This window comes from Fundulus heteroclitus, chromosome 4 (assembly GCF_011125445.2).
Source record: "Fundulus heteroclitus isolate FHET01 chromosome 4, MU-UCD_Fhet_4.1, whole genome shotgun sequence".
Lineage (NCBI taxonomy): Eukaryota > Metazoa > Chordata > Actinopteri > Cyprinodontiformes > Fundulidae > Fundulus > Fundulus heteroclitus.
In genome coordinates this window covers 20,195,689-20,220,433 of record NC_046364.1, presented here as the reverse complement: position 1 = coordinate 20,220,433, position 24,745 = coordinate 20,195,689, and the positions used below count along the sequence as shown (strand labels likewise).

General features: G+C 39.5%; 1 protein-coding gene across 2 annotated transcripts in view; it reads left to right on the top strand.

The window, feature by feature from the left end:
- Positions 1-24,745, top strand: part of ntrk3b (neurotrophic tyrosine kinase, receptor, type 3b) — a 316,929-nt gene that overhangs the window by 67,910 nt on the left and 224,274 nt on the right. For both annotated transcript variants that reach the window (XM_021307316.2, XM_021307312.2), the window contains exon 3: positions 1,557-1,628. In XM_021307316.2, coding sequence (XP_021162991.2) covers positions 1,557-1,628 — 72 coding nt within the window. The remainder of the gene's footprint in view (positions 1-1,556; positions 1,629-24,745) is intronic.

The following is a 24,745-nucleotide window of genomic DNA, read 5'->3' as shown; positions in this document are numbered from 1 at the left end:
CACTGGGAATTCCAGGAGCCCCTGAGGGAATTCCATTGGGGCTCTTCTGACAGTCTGAGGATTAGTTTAATTTCATTACTATTTCACTTCTATACAAGTTCGCACAATGACAGAGCCACTTCTCCTCCAACCAGAATTTTCAATTAGTTTGCACGGTTGATGCATGGAAGTTATCAAATATTACATCTAAGGCTGCTTCAAAGTGAATTTTCCTTTGGTCCTTAGCCCTGCTGGGCGGACACATTCTGATTTATTTTATTAGTTTACGAACATAAAAATGCAAAAAAAAAAAAAAAAAAAATGTTTAAAAAAGATCACAATGTTAAAGGCATAAAATAGATAATGAATGTGATGAGATGGTAGAAACCAGTTCTGGTTTATATGAACTATACCAAGTAATAAAGATAAACAGTAGGTTAACAATACATAGAGATGGAGTATAAATAAAATATATGCATTAAGCACTTAATTGAAACATTATTATATAAAATGTTTTGCCCCCATTCAAATGAAGAAAATAACTTTGACAATAAAGGATCTTTTAGGTACTTAAAAGAAAACGGTGGTGTTTTAAACAGTGGTAGTTAGAGATTCTTGGAATGGCTAGTTGAGTTATTATAAAGTGACAAATTGTTTACAAAATAGTTTCTAAAAGCAACTGGTAAAACTACTATGAAATATATCACTTTATCGACAAAAGTTTGCAAAAATATTGATATCAATTATATTGTGAAAAGCCAGACAGAAGACCCCGAAATTCAGCCACACACAGTTGGATTTGTAAAAGTTAATTCGGGCAGGGAACCTCTGCCGAAGCAAGCTGGAACAACCTGGCATTCATGCACAGGTGGTCAGGGATGGGCTGGCAAATCCAAAGGCTTGGTAAAGCTCCTAGGTCGAGGCAAGGTAGGGAAATCCAGGAAACAGAATCAAGGTTAAAACGTGATGATTGAGCAAGGAAAACATAGCATAGCAATACATTTTAATAATCTGGCACTGACATGAAGGCTGTGGAGAGCTTAAATAGCAGGAAGCAGGTGAGACATGATTGCAGCAGAGCAGGGGGTTGTTGTGGGGGGCAGACAGTAGACCAGCACAGACTATGGCTTATATACAGTAATTTCAGTTGTAAAAGTAAAGGAGTGCTTCCTGCTTCTGTTCCAGAAAAAGTTGCTAATCTAGTGAATCTCTTCTGAAGCCATGGCATTTTATGCAGATAAGGTGGAAATATACTACCCCAAACAACGCATGCAGATGGAGACTTGGATGGGAAGAAGACGAAAAGATGGAGAACTGTTCTCTACACTGCATTTCTGCAGCAGATCAAAGTGTGTATGGCTTCAAATTGAACAGCCTGAAAGTATTTTTAAAACGTTATTTCAAAACTAGAAAGAAAAGAACAATGGAAGAAAATCCAGACAAGGGATGGGAAATGCAATTGTCCTTGTGCTGTCTGCATTATAGTGACATAATGAGTATCTGTGCTTGAAGTTGACTATGTTCATATTTATAAAAAAAAAAAAACAACAACTATATTTTATCATTTTATTCTTCAGGACCATCATGAATTGTAATCTGAGGGTGATCCAGCCTCGAGCGTTTTCTCAGAACCCACACCTACGCTACATGTGAGTAAACGCTCTATTTTAAACCATGTTTTCTGTGCCTTCAAAAGATTTATTATGATCTGCGGAGTTTGACAGCTCACAGTACATGGACGTATATGAGTTAGTGTTGAACAGACCATGATGCACTTGATAAGAGACAGGCTTTGGGAAAATTGTGCCATTGCCATTACTGCTGCAACAGCCGCACATCTTAAATGAGACATCCATTATACGCCTTGGATAATTGGATTCCTATCTGCCCCGGCTTCTTTGTGCTGTGGCGGAGCAACATGGCGAAGACGCAGTTCCATTTAGACTGCACTCGCCAAATGGACAATTTGTGCATGAGGCCGAGCTTCAGAGAGCTGGGTGAAGAGCAAAGTAATTTCTTTAACAAAGGCTGATGTGTCTCTGTATGACAGGCTGTTATTCCCCAATTTTCCAGCAGTAAACACGCACAACTCCATCACCTTCTTTTACCTGAGCACGCCGCCATGAGCAGTTTCCAGTTGTTGATCTTTCTGTTGCGTGTCCTGTGGCAGCGTAAGCAAACAGTGTGGTGGGTCTGGTTGCCTTACGGTGTCCATGCAGTTTTCTAGAAGAAATGGCACAAGGGACATTCCTGTGGTTGTAATTAAGAGGACGGGCTGCAACAACTACAAAGAGACAAAGATGTCAAGCGGAGAAAAGAGGAGGGGGGAAGGGGATATGGGGGGGCAATGGCAACAGACAAGATGACAAACGAGAGGAAAGTAATACACACACACATACACACACATACACACACACACACACACATAATATAAACTTTGTAAATGTACATGTTATACTATCTGTATACTATGCATATATACAGACAGATATGGCTCAGTTGTTGGAGCCAGACAGGCTGGTGTGAGAAGTTCAAAAACCGTCTATGTGGGGTTTTCATGACAGCCATCTTTCAGGCAAATAGGAGCGGCGGTATTTGTGGCTGAAAATGTCTTGTTGAGGCCAGAGGAGAATGAGCTGACAGCCGAAAAAAAGTCCCTTTTTACAACCATGATATGCAGAATAAGATCTGAAGCAATTCACACAAGCTCACTTTTTCCTGCATAATTTTGGCCCTTTAGTATCAATTAAACACGGTTTAAAACCCGAACCATTTTAATCCCTTTATGACCACAGTGTGGCCATCTTCTGAGGGCTACTTCTGGCAGGCCAATACAACATGTCAGAAAGCTCAGATACAGTATGTCAACTGTAACCTCAGCAAGTAGCCACTGTACTTCAGAACGTCTCCTGGTCTGTGGACAGTCTTGACTCTTTTTGGCTGTGGGTGCCTTCTGCTCGATGCGAGTGAGTGTATGTGTTTGGGATTGTGGTGTGTTGTATAATGTGGATAGCAAAAAAAGCAGTATTATTTATTTGACAACTTAATCTTGCCTGTTACTGAGGCAGAAAATACTAGTTAGGCAGAGCTGCCATACAAGACGTTTTCTGGCATCTCGGTCTGTGAGTAATATTCTCTGGTTGGTCACGCTTTTTTTGGGCAATACACGTGGACTTAAGAAAAAAAAAAAAAACAGAAACCTATTGCTTGTCTTTATATCTGTTCAGGTGATTGGTGAAGCTAATGGAGCTCAACAACATCTAATGAAAGTTATTTAAATGCCGCCTTTGCTTTAATTTTCCCTGCCTGAAGATGGATTTGCTTACACAGGAGTGGGGGGAAAAAAAACAAATGTTGGGTATGTGCTTTGTCTCTATGTTCTCTTCATTCCCTGAACGATCGGCACAGTTATGGGGGACTCAAGATATTCGTGCATGTTGATTCTGATAAAAACAGAAGATGTGATTCACAGGAGAAGATCAGATGAGTCACCGCTGCATTTTTAGGTGTTCTGCTGTGGTGGCATGCTTAATTCAGAGGTGGAATTGGAGGAATAGAATGTATCAGAAAATACATAATTACTCAAGTTGTTTATCATGTTCTAAAATAATTTAAAACAACTAAGTATAAAGAAAAAGCAGTTTGTAAAATAATAATAATAATAATTTTAAACCATATGCTTTTACTACTTTACTACTTTCTTTAGGGTTTAATCATATTTGAAAAAGATGCCACAGCATTTTAAACAGGTCAAAGACTGGACTTTGACAAGGTTATCATAACATGTAGTTGTGTGTGTTTTTTCTGTGCTTCTTTTTCAGCCATTTTGTTGTAAATTTAATATGACGTTTGGGTTTGGTTTTTTTTGTCCATGAAGCTGGCTAAGCTTTAGCTGTCAGACATATGACCTTGTATGTAATGTTTGATGACACGTGCCCAGCTCTGGTAGCTGTAAATCATCACCCCTCCACCACCGTGCCTGACAGTTGATATGAGGCGTCTGTGCTCATGTGCTATGTTTAGTTCTCGCCAAACATGGTACTGTGCATTTTGGTCAAATTTTTCCATTTTAGTCACATCTGTCAAAAAGAAATTGCTCCTTAGGTGAAGTGGATCATTCAAAGGCAACTGTACATGCAGAACGTACCTGTTTAGTCTTTTCAGAAATTGCCATTAACCTTAAAATTTAGCTTGCTAACCGATGCCTGTAGACACTGAGGTGCAGCTCTTGGCCTTTTTGCTAATTATGTGAGAATTCCACAGTCTTATCTTTGGATGGATGTGCAGGGTCCTCCACACCTGGGAGACTGGCAACTCTCCTAATATTTTCCGGTTGTGAATAAGATTTTCTCACTGTGGAAGGATGGAGTTTAAATAGTTTAGAAAGGCGAAGATTGACGTGCAGCAACCGTTTCTTCTCCAAGGGCATCGCTGATGACTTCCTTTGTAGAATTCTGTTAAAACCCATCTTTATGATCCAGACCAGTAAATGGTCAAAACTCCAGCTTCTACAGAGGTAGTAACCGTTGTTGATAATAAGATAATCAGCTGCGTGTGATTGTAGAGCTCAGGGTAGTACTATGTTTTTTTTTTTTTTACACAGCTTTTTCTTAATCTTGATCAACTGAGGTTAGATGCGTTTCAGAAAAACATTCTACCTGACATGTAAAACCCTGGATTTGAAAGACAACTAGATCTCTGTTAAATAATGCAATGTTGTATATATATTTAAAAATATCCCCTAATTTCAATGAGATAAATACTGTTCCAGAAGTGGAAATGGTTTACAGCATCACTTTGATGATAATGGCATTTGCATTGTAGCCAGCTAGCGCCCCCACTCCGGACTGCCCCTGATAGGCTTGTGCTGGGCTTCTGTAAGTGGACAGTTGCTAGGTGACACTGAGGATGATGATGTCAGGGAGGATTAATTATTGCCTGTCCTTAGCCCCACAGAGGACCTAGCTCATTGATGTGTGTCAGGCAGGTCTGTTCAAAGCCCCAACCATCACGTACTCAACTGGTTGCTCCTTTGTGAGGAGAACCGGAGTGATTGTTTTCATCACATGTTCAGCCCAAAGCAGGCTCAATTACTCTCAGTAAAGATATTATTAATTCCATGTGCTGTAAACATTATGACTGCAATTAACACCCACCATAGCTAGGCCATATCACCAATTAGTATTCTACTCATCTATTTTTAGGGTGTGTATTATGCATAGCTGTATTTAGTATGCATTTGCAGTAAGCAGTGTGCATGCACTGCAAAACTGCAGATCTAAACAAGTGTAATGATCTCGTATTTAGGGTGCAAAATGTGAGTATTTATTTCTTTCAAGAAAAAAAAAAGAAAGAATCTGTAAAGCCTTATGTAAACATGCTCTGTAGAACGTGACTTCCTCTGTCCAGAGAAGCAAGGCTTTTCGATTTGGGTGATTTTTCATTCAATGAACGTGACATAACTGTCCATAAACAATTTTCCTATTTTCTAGAGATATCTGTCTTTTTTTATATTACATCCGATCTACAATTTGACGATCTGATTACCTTGAGATATGTCATCTTGACATAAAATGCTATTTATAGGAAGAAAACATGTTGGTTATGGTATGGTATGGCGTCACACAGCATCTCTCTGTGTTGTTCTCCAGTCTCTTGTTTACATATTCGGACAGGCCGCGCGTGCACGTGAACAGCTGTCACTCAGGGCTTAGCCCCTCCATGCCCTAAAACGACAGAGCAGCGGAGAATTGGAGCAACAATACAGAGGGTACGCCCAGCAGATCAAAATGTTCTCTTGCTAACAGCATAATAAAGTTATGAGCTACTCATGCTGTTTTGCTGTGTTATCTTTTACAAATATGCACATAGGAGGTAATGGCTGAGAAGGGGAGGGGACAGAAGGGCCCAGGTTGCAGCTGGAGTGAAGTTAGAGGGAGGCGTGGTTATGGTTTACAGACACTGCTCAAGCACCACCTAGAGGTGAAATATCGCTTATTGCTCTTTTAACTCTGAACTCATTAAATTATGACATGTTACATAAACAGTAATTAGCTACTGTCTACCAAATGACAAAGTGATTTAACAATTACCATATATATTTATAAACAAAGATTCTTGCATAGATGTTAAATTATTTTAATATCTAATATTTAGCACCATCCCAAATTCCCTTTTAGAATCTTAGGAGGAATGATATTTTCAAGGTTGGAACTCCCACATACAGCTGGACGATATAGAAAAACGCATATAGATAAAATAGAAATCATAATGATCGATATCAATAATTATCAACAAATTCAAAACATATATTTTAAGTTTAACCCTGACCATTTGATGCTGTTGCTTAGCAACCTATTTTTAGATACAGAACACTTTATTCAACCAACTATTTACCAAAACTGCAAGTTTTTTTTAAAAAGAAGAAAGAATGCATATCTCTGAACTTTTTGAAGGGGCGGGGCTTGGTGACGGAGCATTCCTTGGTCTGCATTTGGGATTGGTTGGGAGGATGTAATGACTGTAATATTAACCTACATGGCTAGAAAGCAAAAGGAGGGAAAACTGTTTTTCTATTGAACTTTTTACTGACCCTTTTTTCTATCATTGATATAAGTCTATCGATCGATATATATTAAAACTGAATTATCGTCCAGCCCTATTCCCACATATTGAGCTGGGCACTCAGGCACAAAGTAATGAGCACCTTCTTCAAAATTTAAGTCCATACTGTTATTTTCTCTCAAAGTGAAAAGCAGATTAATACCACTGGAGTTCTTAATGAAGGAGACATTTTACATAACCCATAGCTACTATGTCTAATTAACTGAGGCAAGAGGCACTTACTGAGAAAATAACAGCTAACCTTGTCCTTTCTATGATAGGTTGTATGACAGTCAACACAACAACAATTTTTATTTGAAACAGTTATTAAATAGTTTTAAGTTTTGTAAATAAAAGCCTATCAGTGTGTGATTTTACATATATTTTAGAAACCACTCCTGTACAGGCCTTTGCCTAACTTAGTCAACCTGAGACTTATGTTAGACAGGTTTTAAGAAGTATTTTTACAAACATCCATCCATCCGATTTCTAACACTTCTATCCCTTGTGGGATCGTGAGGGGTGCTGGTGCCTATCTCCAGCTGTCAATGGACGAGAGGCGGAGTACACCCTGGACAGGTCGCCAGTCTATCACATGGCATATTGCAAACGTATTGGCCTGAAAAAAACAGACTAACATCTGTTTTTCTCAAGCTAAGGCTCTGAAATAGTGAATGAAATATCTCAGATCATTCGACTGCAATAATTTTATGAGATAATTAACTAAATGCATTATGTCAAATCAATAATGCAATTGAATTTCTCAATAACATACTCTTGTCTAAACATGTAACGGCTATGTGACCCTTAAAAAAAAAAATAGATGAGACAATAACTTCATAGCAAAGGTTACATAAGCTTCCATGACATGGTTCAACATGTCCCTTCATCCTAATACGAACACACTATACCCAATGAAAGAAGATCAAAAGTTACACAGTCTTTGAAGACAGGACTTGACATTCCAAAAATAAACTTTATTTTTTCATATTTAGACCCACGTTACATGTTTTTATAACAGGACGAAATAAAAATGACAACAGCTTTAGTTATACTTAATTGGCACTGTAAGTTCTAAAGGGCCATAAACAGATTAGTTTATTATTAGTTTGTGTTTTATAAACTCATACTTTTATGTGACAAGTAAATACTATATAAGATACAACAGACTTCTTGATATCTTTTAAATACACCGGATTCTTTCATCACTAATGAACTCGGGTGGCATTTGAGGGCCTTTTTGTTGCCTTATTTAATTTCCTAACAGCTCCTGTCAAAGCATCATAGCTGTCATCATGAGGTAACCTCGGTGGCATAACAGAATTTTATGAGAGCCCAAAATAAACCTTAATAGAAGACCAGAGCCTGAAAGAGTTATTTATTTAGACCAGAAGGATGATGCTTTATATAACAGAGGTGGGCAGATTAAACCATACAACTGCCAATACATTAACCCTCTGTCCTGCCTACATGTCTCTGAGCAGAAAGGACAATGGCTATTTTCAGCTGATCTCAGATGAGAGGCTCAGGTAAATAGCACGAAGGTACACAAAAAATGTTTACTGCAACATGAATGTAGGATGAAATAGAAAGATCAGAACTATGACAAAGGCGTTGTTGAATTAATTGTTCAGAAAAACAACCACAACTGATAGGAAAGTAACTGCGGTAAAATAGGTGTTTACGAGCATTCTTCTTTCAGCAGTTCCGGTGTCCCTCCATAACCTATGTGTCTAGACAGACATCTCATAAAGTAAACATATAACTGAGCTTGTCTCTGTGGAGCGGCGTATTGGCAGTCAATCCCATCCCTGCAATTGTTGCAGCTGGAGAAACTCATGCAGCAGCCTTGAACCTCTTAAGTACCATAAGGGGATATTGAAGGAACAATCAGTAATATTTTACACTGCTGTAGCAGAAAATGACCACACTCGGTGTCACTGTTTTAACCATTGGCAATGACCATTGAGATTTCCGGCTTTGTAAACAAGCAGGCTCATCTTATGCTATGTACTCTTTTTTTTTTAGTTCATGTAGGTCCTGAAAGCTCCTCAGATGCTAATGAAGAAGCAGCAACCAAAGGGAACAAGGGAACATTTTCGTAAGAAGAGGTTTCTGAATTCAAAGTTATTAAGGGAGAAGTTCCAAGTTTTTAAAGCTGTAGGAAAGTGCCCTTCTGCTTTGTAAATTCCCATCGGCCTCCCCTAACAATAGGGTGTTGTTAGAGCTGTTGTTGGCCTGGCTCACTGAGAGGTTTGGTCACATGCAAGAAAAAGTGAATTGGTTCCTTCACGTAAATGGTGAAGGAGACCATTTATGTCCAACGAGAGAAAACATCTCTAAACGGAGGACGAGGTCTCAGATTTCAAAAAACATACAGTCCAGCATTAAACCTGCTGCCCAGTAAGTTTCAGAACAATTCACACCGTCTTGCATGCGATCAAACATCTCTCTGTGAGCACTAACAACTTCCTATTGTTAGGCCAATCTACTATAGTGTATTTCCAAATGCAGACTGGCACTTTCCTACAGCTTAAAAGCTTGGAACTTCTCCCTCACTAGCTTCGAACTGAGAAAGCTCTTCGGATGAGGAGTGAAACCTTTTCAACTGCAAGAAACTGAATTCCAGTTGTTATTATTTTTTTTTCACTTTTTTTGTATTTGTCATGCTTCACAATGACAGCAAATTTTCACCAGAAACACTAAATGACAACATAAATATATAAATTTTTAGACCTTTTTTGTTTTCTGTCTTCTCAGTCCTCTCAATTGTCTTATTAGTTCAATATTAATGTAAAAGAACTTTGAACTCATTAATAAAGCCTTTGAGAATTTTAGATGGGCTTCTCTTTCCTCATATTATTACTGCAATTCAACAAGCTTTTCTGTCAGGATTAAATAAATATGCTAATAATGCATTATTCTGTTTACTGAGGTGATTAGATTACACTGAGCACTCAGCTAGTCTATTTAGAATCAATTAACTAATCATAGATGTTAGGTTGGTCATTTTGTGCCTTCATAAAACCTGATGACAAAATGCAGAGTGGTTAACTTTTCTGTCCTCAATTTGTTAAAGAAAAACATCTTATAGCCTTTTAAACCCAATATGATAAAAAGCCACCCAATCTAAATGCACCCTAGCCAGATGATTTCACCACATTATATGAAAATTAAGCTCTAGTTTTTAAATAAAAGTGTGAGATAGGTTTATGGTGAATACACAAGTGTGAAGAAAAATGAAAGCAAGTACAAATTGTTGGTCTAAAATGAATATCCTTTACTCTTTGCCATATTTTGTTAAAGTGGGCAAGGGATCCTCAGTTCAATGATACCAGGAGATCCAATAACTGTCAATTTTTCACTATCTTCATTCCTTGCTACTGCGGCTAGATTCCAAGATGTGGCTATAATATGCCTGTCCTATCTATATCTTATCGATCATGTTAATCTTTTCTTTTATATTATCTTACTGAGCTATTGTTTATATATTGATGTGTAGCAGGAGATGCATATGCTGTATATACATATCTTTCACTATATGCCATATAATGACAATACAAGCTATTCCATTAATTACTGGTCAACAAGTCAAATGTTGAAAGAAGGATATTTCCCTTTAGGCATTAAATGTAATACAAAGTGAGAACTCCCACTATTATAGTCTATGCATGAATGAAATAATCAACAGCTACTTCAATGCACTTTTGGAGTTCAATATAAATCAGATATGTAATGGACATGAGCTTTGAAACATAAAATAGGGACACTCGAATGATCCTTTTTTTTATTGGATTCAAACTATGACCCCTGCCAAAAAACCTGCAGGATATGTGTCCTATGCTCTGTGTTTTAGTATTTAGAATAAGAATTGAAAACATCCTGGGTGCCGCCTTGCTCAGCAGTGAAGGAGGCACACCGTACATAGAAGCTGTCAGTGTTGATGCAGTAGTCCCGGGTTTAACTCTTGGCCCCAGGCAATTTATTGCCTTTCTCACCCCGTCGCTTTCTGTCCCCTTTTCTGTAGAGTTACGTTCAAGTATAGGCAACTAGCAACACAAATAAAAAGTAAAAAAAGGCAGAGCTGAAAGAAAATTGGAAATGTGTATATGCCAGGTACATGCCTAAAGAAAACCTATCTGTAATAGTTCAGCATTTACCAGCCGTATACAAAGAATCTGAAATAACTGCATGGATGAAACAAGAAATAGCGCACACAATTAGAACATGTATTATAAATAATATGTGTTCATTGGGTTAATATCATTAGGAAAGAGGCAGAGCACACGCTGGTCCTTGATACAGCACATTCAACATAAGAAATCCTGAACCTAACTGGAGCAATTATTTTTAATAAAGTCAAACAAATAAATGAGAAATGCTCAACTGATGGATTACTTTAGCACAATACCATGACTAAAAAAACCTCAAGGTACCCATGCGGAAAACTTAGATTAAGGCTATGACCGCTTTCAAGATAATCCCGCTGTATTACAGGTGACTGGTTCTAGTCATGCTCATGCCCATCTAAAATCCCAAAAGAACATCAACTAGACTCTATTAATTAAGGTATTGCTACAGCAGCTTCAGTTGTTTTACCTGTGTGTTTGATCCTGAAAATGCTGCGTGTGTTCCGCTTAAAGCGGGACAGAATAGAAATGACTAAAAGATCACAACGTTTTTGCAAGTCTAGCCTGAATTTCTTCAATTTTTTCTGTCATTAATTGAAACTTTTGTACAGCAGCATCTCGAAGTAGCATCCTATTATTAGCAGGAGCTTACCTGTAGTGATAGTAGTGATATAGAAGATAGGAGACCTTGCAACATATCTTTAGATAACAGTAATTGTGTGAAAGCTTTAATCTTCTGGAGAAGATTCTTTTCTGAGATCACACACACGCTCACACTTTGATGGTCTTGTTCCGCACGCCTTACATCCTACACCACCACCTGACAAGTGATCACATTAAAGAATATCATCTTGTATGAGACTCCTGGAGATTTATTTTATAGGAAGTAATTGTGTGTGTGTGTGTGTGTGAAACAGCAGAGGGACTGGACTGGGTTACCTTCATTATTATTAAATCATTATTGTTTATTGCCTTTATGTAGCCTGTTCCATTTCAGGGCCTCCCACCAGTGTCTGAGAATTGCCGATACGACCTTGCTTTGTCTGGCTAGGTAGACGGAGAACTGACTCCTCAAAAAAAAAAAAAAAAAAAAAAAAAAGAAGGAACAAACAGGTTTATTCTCCAAGCCATTAAAATGCGCCACATTCCCTTGAAGTAGAGGTGAGGAAAAGCTGTTTATTCCCACAATACCTTTGTTTGCACTTGGCTAGTGATGCGTTACTGAACCTAACTGTCTTTGTTGTGACTTAAAGACATTTTAAGAGTTTGTTTTGGTTTATTTACCCTTGAAAATCATTTTGGAGGCATTTCTCGAAGTGAAACAATGACGAATTCAATTGAATCTGTGTGGCTTGCCTCAGAGGCCAAATCCAATTTCCTAATAATACCCTAAGGACATTCCTTTCCCTAGATTTTGATTGGTCTTCTGGACCATTTGTTTGACAACAGGAGAGGGTTAGAGGTTATAATATAACCTTGAGACACAGGATAACCTTTGTTTAGCCCATCTTTTTTGGATTAAGATATATCATTTACCCAACACACTCAGTGCTCCCACTAGTATCACAAGAAAAATTATTTAAAAGATAACTGAAAGTAACATCAGTCAGGGGTGGGTAATCTAGTCTGTTAGTGGGCTTTTTGTATCACTATTTCGCATCATAAAATGGCTTAATATCAACCAGAGATAAATAAGAGTATTTGTAATTATTGGCAATGAGTCGTTTACGTCACTTTGGAGGAAATTTAGCCCTTTCCTCTTTCAATGATTTTTTCTTTTTATATTTGTGAATTTTACAGGCATGAACAGCCTGTTTTGAAGTCATACTATCTCAAATATATTTGTTTCAGACCTGCAATCCTAAAAAAAAAAGAAAAAAGAAATACTGTTAATTTTATGTAATTCATGATGCAACAAGGGGGGTTGATTACTTTTCCCATTGGGCCCGGTTGGCTTGAACATTTTTATTTTTATTACTAAATGCAAAAATCATTTGAAAGGTGTTTTTTTTTCCCGTTATCTTTGAGATATTCTGACAAAACAAAATGTCCATATAAAAAAAGGAAGCAGAAACCCAAAAGAAATATCCAAGAAGAGAAATACTTATTTTTTTTTACAACATTGTATAATCAATTTCAAAACCTCATGTGAAAACGACTTCAAACCCTTCAAGGTTTTAGTATGAACCTATTTTTATCCAGTTCTGTCACTTAACGACGTGAGGAGTGGTGACTTGTGCTTGTGATTAACACTAACACCTTAGCTGGGTGCTAATTAGGCAAAGACCTATCGTCATCAGTTCTGCAATCCTTCTTTGATCCCTGCATCTGAATATGAATGTCTAGGGTTCCTGCTAGACTGCTACGGCATTCATCTTCCTTACTTTTATCCTGCACAGTAAGCACCAGGTGGAAATAAAATCTATCTGCAAAGGCGGCACCACAAGGTCTTGGGCTTTCAAATCATCGCTGCCTCGCCTAAGTCCAGTTTTCTATTTGATGTCACCGTTCGGCCAGGCGTCTTACGCCATGCTCGTCCCCGCCTGTGTCAAATTAAAGGTCAGCGTCTGGGAGGTGAAGCAACTCCTCTCTTTATTCGTATCCAGCCAAGGGAGAGGCCCAATAAATCTGGTGGGAATGTTGTCAGGGGGGAGTCAGAAAGGTCACTGCCCACCGGGGGAAAGGAGTGAAGATGCTCTCATTAAATCTTCTTTGCCATGTTTTTTGATTTTCTTTCTAAATGTCACTTTCATAGTTGTGTGAGCTAAGTAGCTAGCCTGGGACTAGCTTTAATTAGCTGTTTGATGCTTTGTTTACCTTGTCAAATTGTTTAAACTCTCTGGTTTTTCTTTCTTGTTGTGATGTGTTGAACTTTGGTTTTGTAACTTTTAGGCAAGGGTCTGTATTTAGGAATACCACTGTTTAAAAAAAAAAGATACAGTTTTGATCTGCTAACATTTTCACTTGTACCTTTTCCACTATTTAAGGTCCTTTAATTGATATCCCAGAGAAAGAGTAAGAATATTCTAAGTTCCTCCACTTTTATGAAGTACAGAGTAAAGCTCTGCATCATCCTACACACACACACACACACACACACACACACACACACACACACACACACACACACACACACACACACACACACACACACACACACACACACACACACACCATGCACTTGCTTTGCACTGATAGTCAATCATACGAAGGAAGGCTACTGCATGTTTACCTTCCTGTACAAGAAAAAGGAATTTGGGTATTTGGAAATATTGTAATTGCGTTGAAGCAAAGCCATGACCCTCCTACAATGCTGGAGGGGTTTAAATGAAAAAAAGGTACCAGTGGGAAAAACTGCCTGCCATAAAACTGCTGAAAAGTACACTTTGCATAAAGTAATAAAATATTAAAATGTCTTTTTTTTTATGGCAACTAAGTTATAGTGAATTGGAAAGCTCTGCTCAGAGGTGAAGTTGTCCTGGGTTCAGATCCAGGGCAGTGTGTTCACCCAGCTTCCTCTCATAGTCCAAAAATATGTGTTAGGTTAACTGGTCTCTCCAAACGCATAAGGTGTAACATAAGCTCTGGTTGTTACTTGTGTTTTCCGTCGGACTCATCTGGGCTTTATTAATGTTTCATCTGACTGAACTCCATGTTGATGTCTGCACTCAGGTCACCAGAAAGACAATTATGTCACAATTATGACACTTCGGCATACTTCACAAAAGCCAAATTTTTGTTCTTTGCAACTTTTTGATCTGGGTTACTCATTCGTGTCCTGGGGTACACATATTCACTTCAGGTGCCGGCTGCCTGGAAGATGAAATAGCTATCTGGATGACACCTGCTGTCTCTGTAGTGTTTCGCCCGGCGCCTCCACAGGCATATAAAAATAGAGCGGTGATCTCAAAGGTACAAATGCATTCGAAACCTTGATACACCGCATGTGTCAAACATATTTACATTCACACTTGAGGCAATTAGCCAACGTTTTTGCTTGGAAAATGTTAGATGGGTTATGTATCATGCTAGACGTCGTCTTACAACATGGTGCTGTCATCACCTATCAGAAGCTCAAAGACACAAAAATAGGACTTCTGTTTTTACTGTAATACACTTAGCAGCCATGATGCCAGCCTAAGCAGTGTGAATAAATTAGGTGCTAATTATTGTAAATATTGTTCAAAGTGCGCATGTCCATGTCAAGTCCCAAGTAATATATATCTTTATTGTTTTATGGTAAGTCTGCAAGTAAATGACATAAAACGCTTGCAGTCTTGGACCTGTTCAAGTTATGTGACAGATATGCCCTGTACTTGCTACGGGCTATCTTAACTGCTTAGCTGGTGGTGGAACCTTGACAACCGGTTCTCTAACCTGGCAAACCAGACTGATCATGTGTAGCACTTTACGTTCTGCACATTATCAATATGGGTCTGCTTCCATGAAATCTGAACGGGAAAAGGAAGGACACACATTCAGCAGAGTTTTTCCGAGCTGATTGGGTGAAGCGACACCTAGTGCGAGAAACCACAAGAAGTTACGCTGGTCAAGGTACTTTTTGCTGTTCTTCTTTCAAAGAAGAAATCCTGGATTCTAACAAAACTGATGTGATAGCAACAGCTACGCGTGCGTCCTCCTTTACTGCCATGTTTATGTTGGTTCAGCTATGGGCAACTCTTGCTTTCATCACATCTGGTATGTCTCACCTTAAACCATGATACTGCAAAGTGATTGGCCCAAACGACTGAGATGGGAGCGGGACGAGATGGACTCCCGTGTGTTTGTGAACGCTCAAATACTGTGCCAGCCACCAGGTTGCTTTGTAACATTTAACATTCAGATGATCATTTTGTGCTAAACTACAAAACATTTTAAAGGACTTTCTGCTAGAGAGCTGACTTAGATTAAGAAATAATTTAAGGTTTTGGAGTGAAGTAGTCAAGGTCTGAGATGGCATGAGATGCTATGACATGACCTTAAACAGAACAGAATTCAAGAAGTAGTCTCAAATTCATCCACACTGATTAAAAGGCCTCATTGCCAGCTATTACAAAACTTTATATTAGTTGTTGCACTCAAGGGAGGTGCAACCATTGGGTTTAGGGCAGTTACTTTTGCACATCAGGCCAAAATGGCTCGTATAGCATTTTCCCTTAATTATTGAATTCCTTTGAAAATTCAATTTTGCATTTACTATATTTGTATTGTATTGTATTTGACTTATACTAATTGATCCAAAGCATTTAAGTTTGACGACACATTTAAAATCTGGAAAAGGGAAAACACTTATATATGCATAGTAGTGAAGCTTTATACAAAAATGTATCAAGAATGAAAACTATAGCACTAGACCTAAGATTATTCAAATAAAAAATCTTTTTACTCCTGTGCTTGTATTTCTGAAAATATAGTAATAAAGCAGCATTAAAATTCAGTTGTGTTTGCAAAGCTCTATCCCTTGGTTCAAGGATATAAGCTACCTTAAGTGGTTCTGTGGGAGTCATCTCATGACTTTTGATGCTTTAAGAAATGCAGAATGTCTGTTTGTTTCTTTCTTTCCTGTCCTCTCTCAATTTAGCACTGCTCTGGAGGAGGAGTTCCTCCCACACTCAGGCTGTACCCTTTGGGGACCAGCAGTGTTCATCCCAGTGAGCTTTCGTTTCCACCAGAATCCGTCTACGTGATTAAGCTGGATGCATTCTTCATATACAGCCACGGGATGCAGCTACTTTGCATTGCATGGCGGAATTCATCCTTGAATCAACTGCTATTTATTTGACATTACACTCTGACGGTTTCTGCCTACTGTGCTCTGTGTGGGCGACTTTCTGCTTACAGAGTGTGTTAAATTGGAAGTTGGCATTGCTCACCGGGTAAAGGTTGCATGGACCCGGTTCCCTCCCACAGACCGACCTGCTGCTTTACTCTGGCAGGAATGAAGCCGTGTGACGGTGGGAGATAGTTGATGGGGAGGTCAAGAGTACTTTAGGATATCCCTCAAATATTAGCTTTCGTAGTAGAGTGCCCCCGCCATTTCTCAAAGCTTCACCGCCCCCAATGCACCACATGAAATCACTCTCTTGCATGGTTGTGTCTTTGTCTTGCCAGTGGGTGAGCTAAAATCAGGCGTGATAATGTTAGTTCCCCGGGTTTCAAGTTGAAACTCTGCTGTGAGAGCTATGCATTTCTCTGATAAAGAACAAAAGTTAGCTTTTTTCCAACAACAAAAGCAAACAGGCAAGTTTAATAATTTGCATGACATCCAGATTAACAATCAAACAGTATGCTCTGAATAAGTACAATCAGACATTCAAACAAGTGCCTTCCATGGTAGAGTTTCTAGGCCCTTCATTAACCAAAAAAAATATACTGACGATCGTGAAGACTTTTAAGGGAGTTAGTCCTGCAATTGGCGGGTTGTCAGTTTGATTCCCCGCTTCGACTGTCTGAATTGTTGTGTCCTTGGGCAAGACACTTCACCTGAATTGCCTGCTGGCAATGGTCAAAGGGCCTGGTGGCTTTGATTAATAGCAGCCTCGCCTCTGTCAGTCTCCCAGGGCAGCTGTGGCTACTAACATAGCTCACCACCGCCAGGGTGTGAATGTTTACATGAATGGGTGAACGACTGGCTGTAGTCTAAAGCACTTCAGGGTCGTCTGAGACATTTACCAATAATTTTGTACAGTGATGTAAAAGACTCATTACAACTTCATGCAGACACTTGATGACAGTCATTACTGGAAGTAACTTTTTTTCACATGACATCAGGCTGGGTTGGATAGGTTTATTCCATTAATAAATAAAAATCATTTTAAAGCTCCTTTGTATATTTACTGGGATTAGTCTTATCAAATTTAAACATTTCTTTGTCGAACTAAAACATGTAGATGTTACAAAAAAAGAAGAGAAAAGACATAACGGTAAATACTGTTTTTTTCTTCTACTTCATAATTTATTTCCTATTGCATGATTGTACCTTAATGTATAACACCCTCAGAGCAGATAAAGCGTAGCAACCTCAATGACCAACATTGGTGAAAGACAAAAAAAAAAATCACTAAAGCAGATATATACCCGCAGTTTCATTGTATTTTCTGCTGTAAGTACTCAGTTCATTTTGGTAAGTGCAGTAATTACCACCAGCACATGTGCCACATGGTCAAAATCAACAGCCATATGCAACCCACTAATTTTTGAAGCAATGGCTGATGGGACTTTTAAAGTGCTACTTTTTAAACTTCCTATAACAGCTAGCTATACTTCAGTAGTAAATCTCTTTTTATAGTTTGTCTTGATTGCTGTTTGTTCTCCTCTGTAAGAACTCTCTACCGGCAGGGTTTTGATAGCAGTGTTGTTTAGGATCTTTTAATTAGCCTAAGCGTCCCAGATTTAGAGGTATTCCAACAAAAGAAAAAAGATTGATGTCATTTTATGGCTGGTAAATAAAATCAAAAACCTGCTGTATTTTAGAACCCACCCAAACTCTGAGTAGATTGATTACATCTCTCAACAAAAGGTACAATTTTCCATCCTCTTTAATTGAGTTACATGGAATCTAGTTGTTAAAGATGTTAATCTTAACTTTTAGAGTCTAATTTTTGTGGCATCTGTAGTGGAATTGGAATTGGAGTTCTGCAAGCTATGTAAAACATTTTTGTTTAGGAGACATTTTTGAAGTAGTATAAAATCATCTACAAGATGTTTAACTATAACTGTGCTTGTGTGGTTCAGTGTTTCAGAGAAAGCAGAGTTAACGATTCAGGAAATCAATGTGGGATTTCTGCATGGCTATTCAAAGTTCTCTCAAGTTTTTTTTTTTTTACTATTTTAACAAACAAATTGTAATAATACTTTTTATGTAAAATGTTGTACCACAGTTACAGGGGCAAACTAGAGAAGACTTGCTCAAACATCACTGAAAGTTGTTAGCAATATACATTAGCTGTCTGATCCGCTTAATCTCTCATGGGGTCGCAGGGGGTGGTGGTGGCTATCTCCAGCGTTCACTGGGCGAAAGGCAGGGTACACCCTGGACAGGTCGCCAGTCTGTCGCAGTGTCATACCATTCCTATGCTTTAAAGTCCTTTGTATTAGCGGCTAGAGAAGGTGCTACAATGACCACATCTTTGTCCAGCTGTGTGGAGCATAGTGCAATGTGCTCCACTTCCCAACGTACTGCCAATCAGGTTTTCGAAGGGGCTGCCAGGACTATACAAAATGATACCGTGTTTAACTTAATGCTGTAATTGTGGAAAACAAGCTAACCGCTAATACATTGCGCGGGATGGGAAGTACATGCTCAGCAAAAGAAAAGCACTTAGCTCAAACCGGAAGTCATTGACATCATGAGAGAGAATCAATACAAAACCAATTAAATGAAACATGTTCCATTTTGCTGTAATAAAATACAATTATGGTTATTTACACTGGGTCTGCATTCTGGTTGTACTGCTAACTTTAGCCAGAGTTATGCCACCTCTTGCTGTGCACGCACCAGACTCCCCTCTTACCACCACGGCTGGTCAGAAACGAGCTGCGTCCTTTATTGTAATCCAGATCGAATAATGAGTGACAAAGGTTGACACCCTGGATCCAGTTTATGGTGGAGCGGTTAAGTTTAATAAACCGGTCCATTTTGTTTACTCTTCCCAGTGGCTTGAGGTTAGCGCCTGGCCAGCAACTCGTATAACGCACAGTTTGTAGTTTGACCAATCAAATTTCACAATAAAGGAGCTGCAGGTCCATGGGAATGCTTTTTTTCACAGTGCCACCGTCCCCCAACCCTTTGCTACATGCTCCCAGTCAGCTGGCAAAATGAGGCTTTGAGAGTTTTCCTTTCACCAGAAAAACAATTTGGAGAATTAACCAGTGATTGTATGCATGTTATACTGCGTTACTCCATTAAAAGCAGAGCGACAAAACATATGTAATTTAATATGCACTTGAAAACTACCATCAAATTTACTCAATATTTAGTCTTAGTTTTTTAATGTATCATTTTCAAAACAATAAATTTGATAAAAACACTTGCAACTGAAGTAGCATGGTATATAATTTCAGCATTTTGCTGTGTAATATAAAAACCTATTAAAATGATGTTCTGGAGTTTCATGTGAAATCTCTTTTAATACTGTAATACAGTAAAACCATTGGATTTTTCCTCACGGTTCTTATGCTGTGAGAATATCATATTGGTCCATGCCTTGTTAGTAACAATAAAAGCACCATAAGTTAGAATAGATAGACAAATCACACTAGAACTATATCAAACCGAACCTTAAAATGGAACAAAATAAATGAATTGAGTTTCAAAGACAAACTTAAAGACATATTCATGAACAGAACCTGCAACAGACTGACTGCAGATAACGACTTTAGGAGAAAGGAGAAGACAAAGAAATTGGACATGAAAGCGCTGCTGAGAGAGAAGGAGTCCTTCACCCCGAGGCCCATTCAGGGGGACAAAGAGTAGTCTGGCTGAGCGGCCGGTCTTTACATCCATAATCACAGCAGTCCAACAGAGCTTAATGCCTTTGGACAGCTGTGCCGGTCCTGAGACAGTGGAAGGTGGCTGTGGGTCGCGGTGAGCCACAGGAATAATGGCCTCAGTTAATCTGCAGTGTGGGACATTCTATCTCGAGGGAGTCCATGCCAGCTAACATGACTGGATCGATAGCATGTGTAACACCAAAGCCTCAAGTTTCAGCCTCCCAACAACAGTTCACTGAATTCTCACCTCGCAGCTGTAGCTTTTCTGTCGTTTGCTTTTGATCTCTTGAGTGTCGAACAACCAAAGGGGGGAGTAGTATAAAAAAAAAATGATTGAAGCAAAACCACATTTTCCCTACCTGAGCTGACAGGGAGGCTAAAAATAGCTGCTTTCATCTCGGTGAGGGACTGGTTTCAGGCGGTGTACAGGAACTCAGCTGCAGCTCTCCATCCTCTTAGCCAAGGTGCCGGAGTGCTTTCAAATCATGTGGCAGGGGTCTAACATGCAGTGTCACCGTGCTCGGCTCTCGCAGAGCTGGCTAGCCATGTGTCTATGGGTGCCTTGAGACTGAAAACAGAAGCGAAAGCTTCAGAAACTCTTCTCCAAGGGCAGCTGAATCCCGCAGGCCAGATGAGGTTTGCTGATTCCTGAGGCAGCACTTCACCTCAGCCTCCCTCCTCCCCACCCCTGGCTCCCACCCTCTTCCATCCTCCCACATCACTCACAGCTCACTCCACCACTGTCCTGACAGACATTCGTCTGGCTGAGGCTTGACATTCCGTGTACACAGCGCCAAGCCCTCTGACACAATCGCTGTCAATCAAACAACACTGGTCGGGAACCCTCAGATGTGTTTGGACAAGGGGATGAGGATTTGAGCCCCGCAGATTGCTCTTAGCTGTGCCACATGGGGGAGCAGATGGGTTTTTTTTCCCTCCCCAACCCTGCTGCCCTGCCGCCTGGCCTCAGGATGCAGCCTCCAGCATTTCATACACCAATATTGCATAGTGCCATGAGAGTGAGCCAGCGGACTGATTTCCCTGTGACAGAGATAGATAGGGGAGACTGACTTTGATAATGTGAAAAAGGAAAAAGTTTTTCCCCCCCGTTTGCTCGGGGCTGATAAGATGGCTGTTCTCAAGATTTATTCCTTTGCCACAACTTTTCCCGTAAAATTCCCCTACTAGGCCAACACATCACATGTTTAAAATCATATAGCAACGAAATAGGATTCTCTAGAAAAAATGGTTTCATAAATATAAAATGTTCATCTAATCTCTGTTCAGTGTGGAATTAATCAGTTCAGGTCTAATGAATTCAATCATTTTTGATTTAGAAGCAGAGATAATCAAATTTTGTCAGAGCTAATTAGAAAAAAAGTATAATAACCCTTCCGTCGATTCTATTAACAATTCAAAAACTATTTCCTTTTTCACTTCAAAATAAGAGTGTCAGTAAGGGGACTCTTGAGGACCGCTACCATCGAGATTGCAGGGGAAAAAAAAAACACTGACTCAGTATGCACAAACTGCAAAATAAAAAGTAAAAATATACCTGTTCTCTTATCAAATGTCCCTGACTGGATTTCTCAGCATTCCCATTCCATTTTGGGTTTATTTGGTCTTTTTTTTTGTGTGCCTGCTTCCAAAGTTTAATGTGTCAATCCCAAGGGGCAACAGACAAATGAGTGTGTGGGTCGGTGTTACCTTTTGGCTTCCATGTGACTTCATGCTGCTCTCTAATTGGTTACTTAAAGATTCTCCTTGGGAAACAGCTCTTTGTGCCTGTGGCACTTTCTGTGTCAGTTTTCATCTAATCAGTTGAATTCATGACACCGGTCGATCAAAGTCCCACCCCTGGCAGCTCAGAGGCACAGACACAAATGTCACTCACACGTAGGAATGCAAACAGCAGAGTCAGACAACAAAAAGACAGGAGTCAACTGCATAGACCATGGAAAGAAAATCTGGTCATTTATATAAACTATAATAATTTCATCAGGCTTGTGCTGGAGGTAAAAAGTGGATAAAGGAACTTGGACCGGACCGACTAGACTTTAAAAATCCAGCAGTGGGCAACGGTTACTTATTGCGCAGTAAATCCCGACCTCTGGCACGGCAACAAAAGGGACAGTTGTGCAAGGTTCGGGTAAAATTTCATGTTTATCGATAGACAGTATCTATCTCACAACAAATCAAAAATCAAAACAAGATTATGTTTAACAAGCAATGTCCAAATTTTCACTATCCTTTTCAGCAACACAAGTTTAATTTAAGAGCATCGCAGTGAAGTATCTCTTTGCACGTTTTTGTTTAAAACTAGCTGGTAAAATGTGTGTGTGTGTGTGTGTGTGTGTGTTACCACTCAAGATTCGATCAAATAAAATGTGCACTCAAAGCCAGCAAAGTGTGGATGGACTTTTGAAACTGCATATTAAAAGGTTTACACACTAGAAGGCTATTGATCTTCAAAATGGCTGGAAAAATTTCACAAGCGGAGAGAGGAAAAAAAAAAATGTGTTACAGCCTCATATCCTTTCCACCGAGATAAGACAGCTTGAGTAAGTGATAATTTTCAGAGGGGCTAACTCCCTGCCTCTCTGAAATGTCTAAAGGACTCTGAAGTGATGTTAGCAATCAGGGCTTAGGACTCACTGAACCCTTTGATAATCAGCAAAGCTTTCTCTTATAAATGTCACTATGAGTGCTCTGCACCGCACGCCGTCACGCTGTGCCGTCACGCTGTGCCGTCATTATCAATGTCCACATCAGAATGTTTTAATTTCAGCTTTTACTTGAGTTTTTTTTGTTTCTATCCATATACCGCTGTCAATGATATTCCATCCCAGCACCAATTTAAAGCGGACATATTATTAAAACCCTCTTTTTTAGCTCTTAAATACATTTTGTTGTGTACCTGGAGTCGTTAGGAATTCAGAAAAGTTGAATGTAGTTTTTCCAGGTGCTTCATATTCTGTTTGGGTCATATTTTTCTAGCCATTCGGTTTTCTCTGTTCTCTATTATATATATTTTTTTTCTTAACAGTTGCATCACAGTATTTGCTGCGGTACTGCTAAACAAGATCAAGGACTTCTGGCTTACCAATTTCCCGAATCTGCCATTTTTATTTTTCGCTGTGATTTTGTAATCCAAGCTGAAGGATGACGAAGCTACAAGTGGATAGGTTAAAATGTTCGGTTGTTAGGCGTATTAACCCACAATTTATTACACTGTCCCCCATTATACTGGACAAATGGCCAAACCAGATGCAGTGGAATGCTCTGCGACCTGGAGGTGGGTAGGATGTAATTTTTAAGAGACTGCACCAAAACAAGTCGCTCTCATACGTACCTTAGAACAGGCCCGTTCTGGGGGCCTGTGGACCTTAATTAATGAGACCAAGGGATTGCTAAAAAATTGCTATGAATCATTGTGTGTAGCATGAGCAGTTAAAAAAAAACAAAGAAAAAAAATTTAAATCTTCTGTGCTGCAAAAGTGGTTTTCCATTATCTATCATATCACTGTGTGGGGAATAGGCAAATTGCCCCCCCCCCCCCCCCCCCCCCCTTGCAGCTGCAGGCGCCCCTGCTAGCCGTGAGTAGATGCTGCAGCCGTTCACACTGCACATTCTCACAGGTTGTAGGCTTAGAGCCACAGGGAGGGGCCAGTTCTTCTCTGGGTTTCTCACATGGAATGGACAAGGTCGGAGGGGGTCTCTCTCGCCCAGGGAGTAATTCAATGTAGAACCGCCACTGGTCACAGGTCTATAAAATCAACCAACTAGGCAATAAAGGCCACTTCTACAAACAAGAATGGCTCACTGAGATTCAGTGTATTCAAGCTTAATGTCCATTTTTGTAATTTGCCTTTCCACTAAACATTTATCAGTTAACTGCGGGATCATAACAAATTCAGATTTGTACAATACAGTCCTTTAAGACCTTTGCAAAAGCAAACTATGGCAGCTACCCCACCCCCCCACCCCGCCAAAAAGAAAAATGCATTTGGCTTTTTGCAGTAATGTTTTACAAATCTGATAAAGGTTCTGATACCTGAGGGTCACACAGCACTGAGGTGTTATCGACTCCTCCTGACAAGCTGGAAACATTGACATTCAACCAAATTTTGCAGGTGCAGATTCAATTCAACTCTTTTCAGCCACGGCTGTAATTAAATCTGTTCTGCTAATGATCCAATTAAATAAGATGAAGTAAAAGCAAGGCTGTGGCACTTTAATTATTTTCACGTCAGAGAAGAGTAAGACATTGACATAGCCTTCTCTGGCTTCACACTTGGCTTGCTGACGAGGGCTTCCCCGGCCGCTGGTTTGAATTGTGTTGTCATGTGATAATAAACACCAGCTTCACGCTTCCTCCTTCACAGCTGGGAGGCTTCTTGCTTCCGTGCTCTTTCCTCTAATCCTATACTCTAGATGCTTGGCACATTAATCCCTTTTTATATACTCAAAGTAAAGAAAGGGGACCACATGAAGAGAAAACCAGTTTAGTAAAGCATAACTGGAGCAGAAGGTCGCCATGG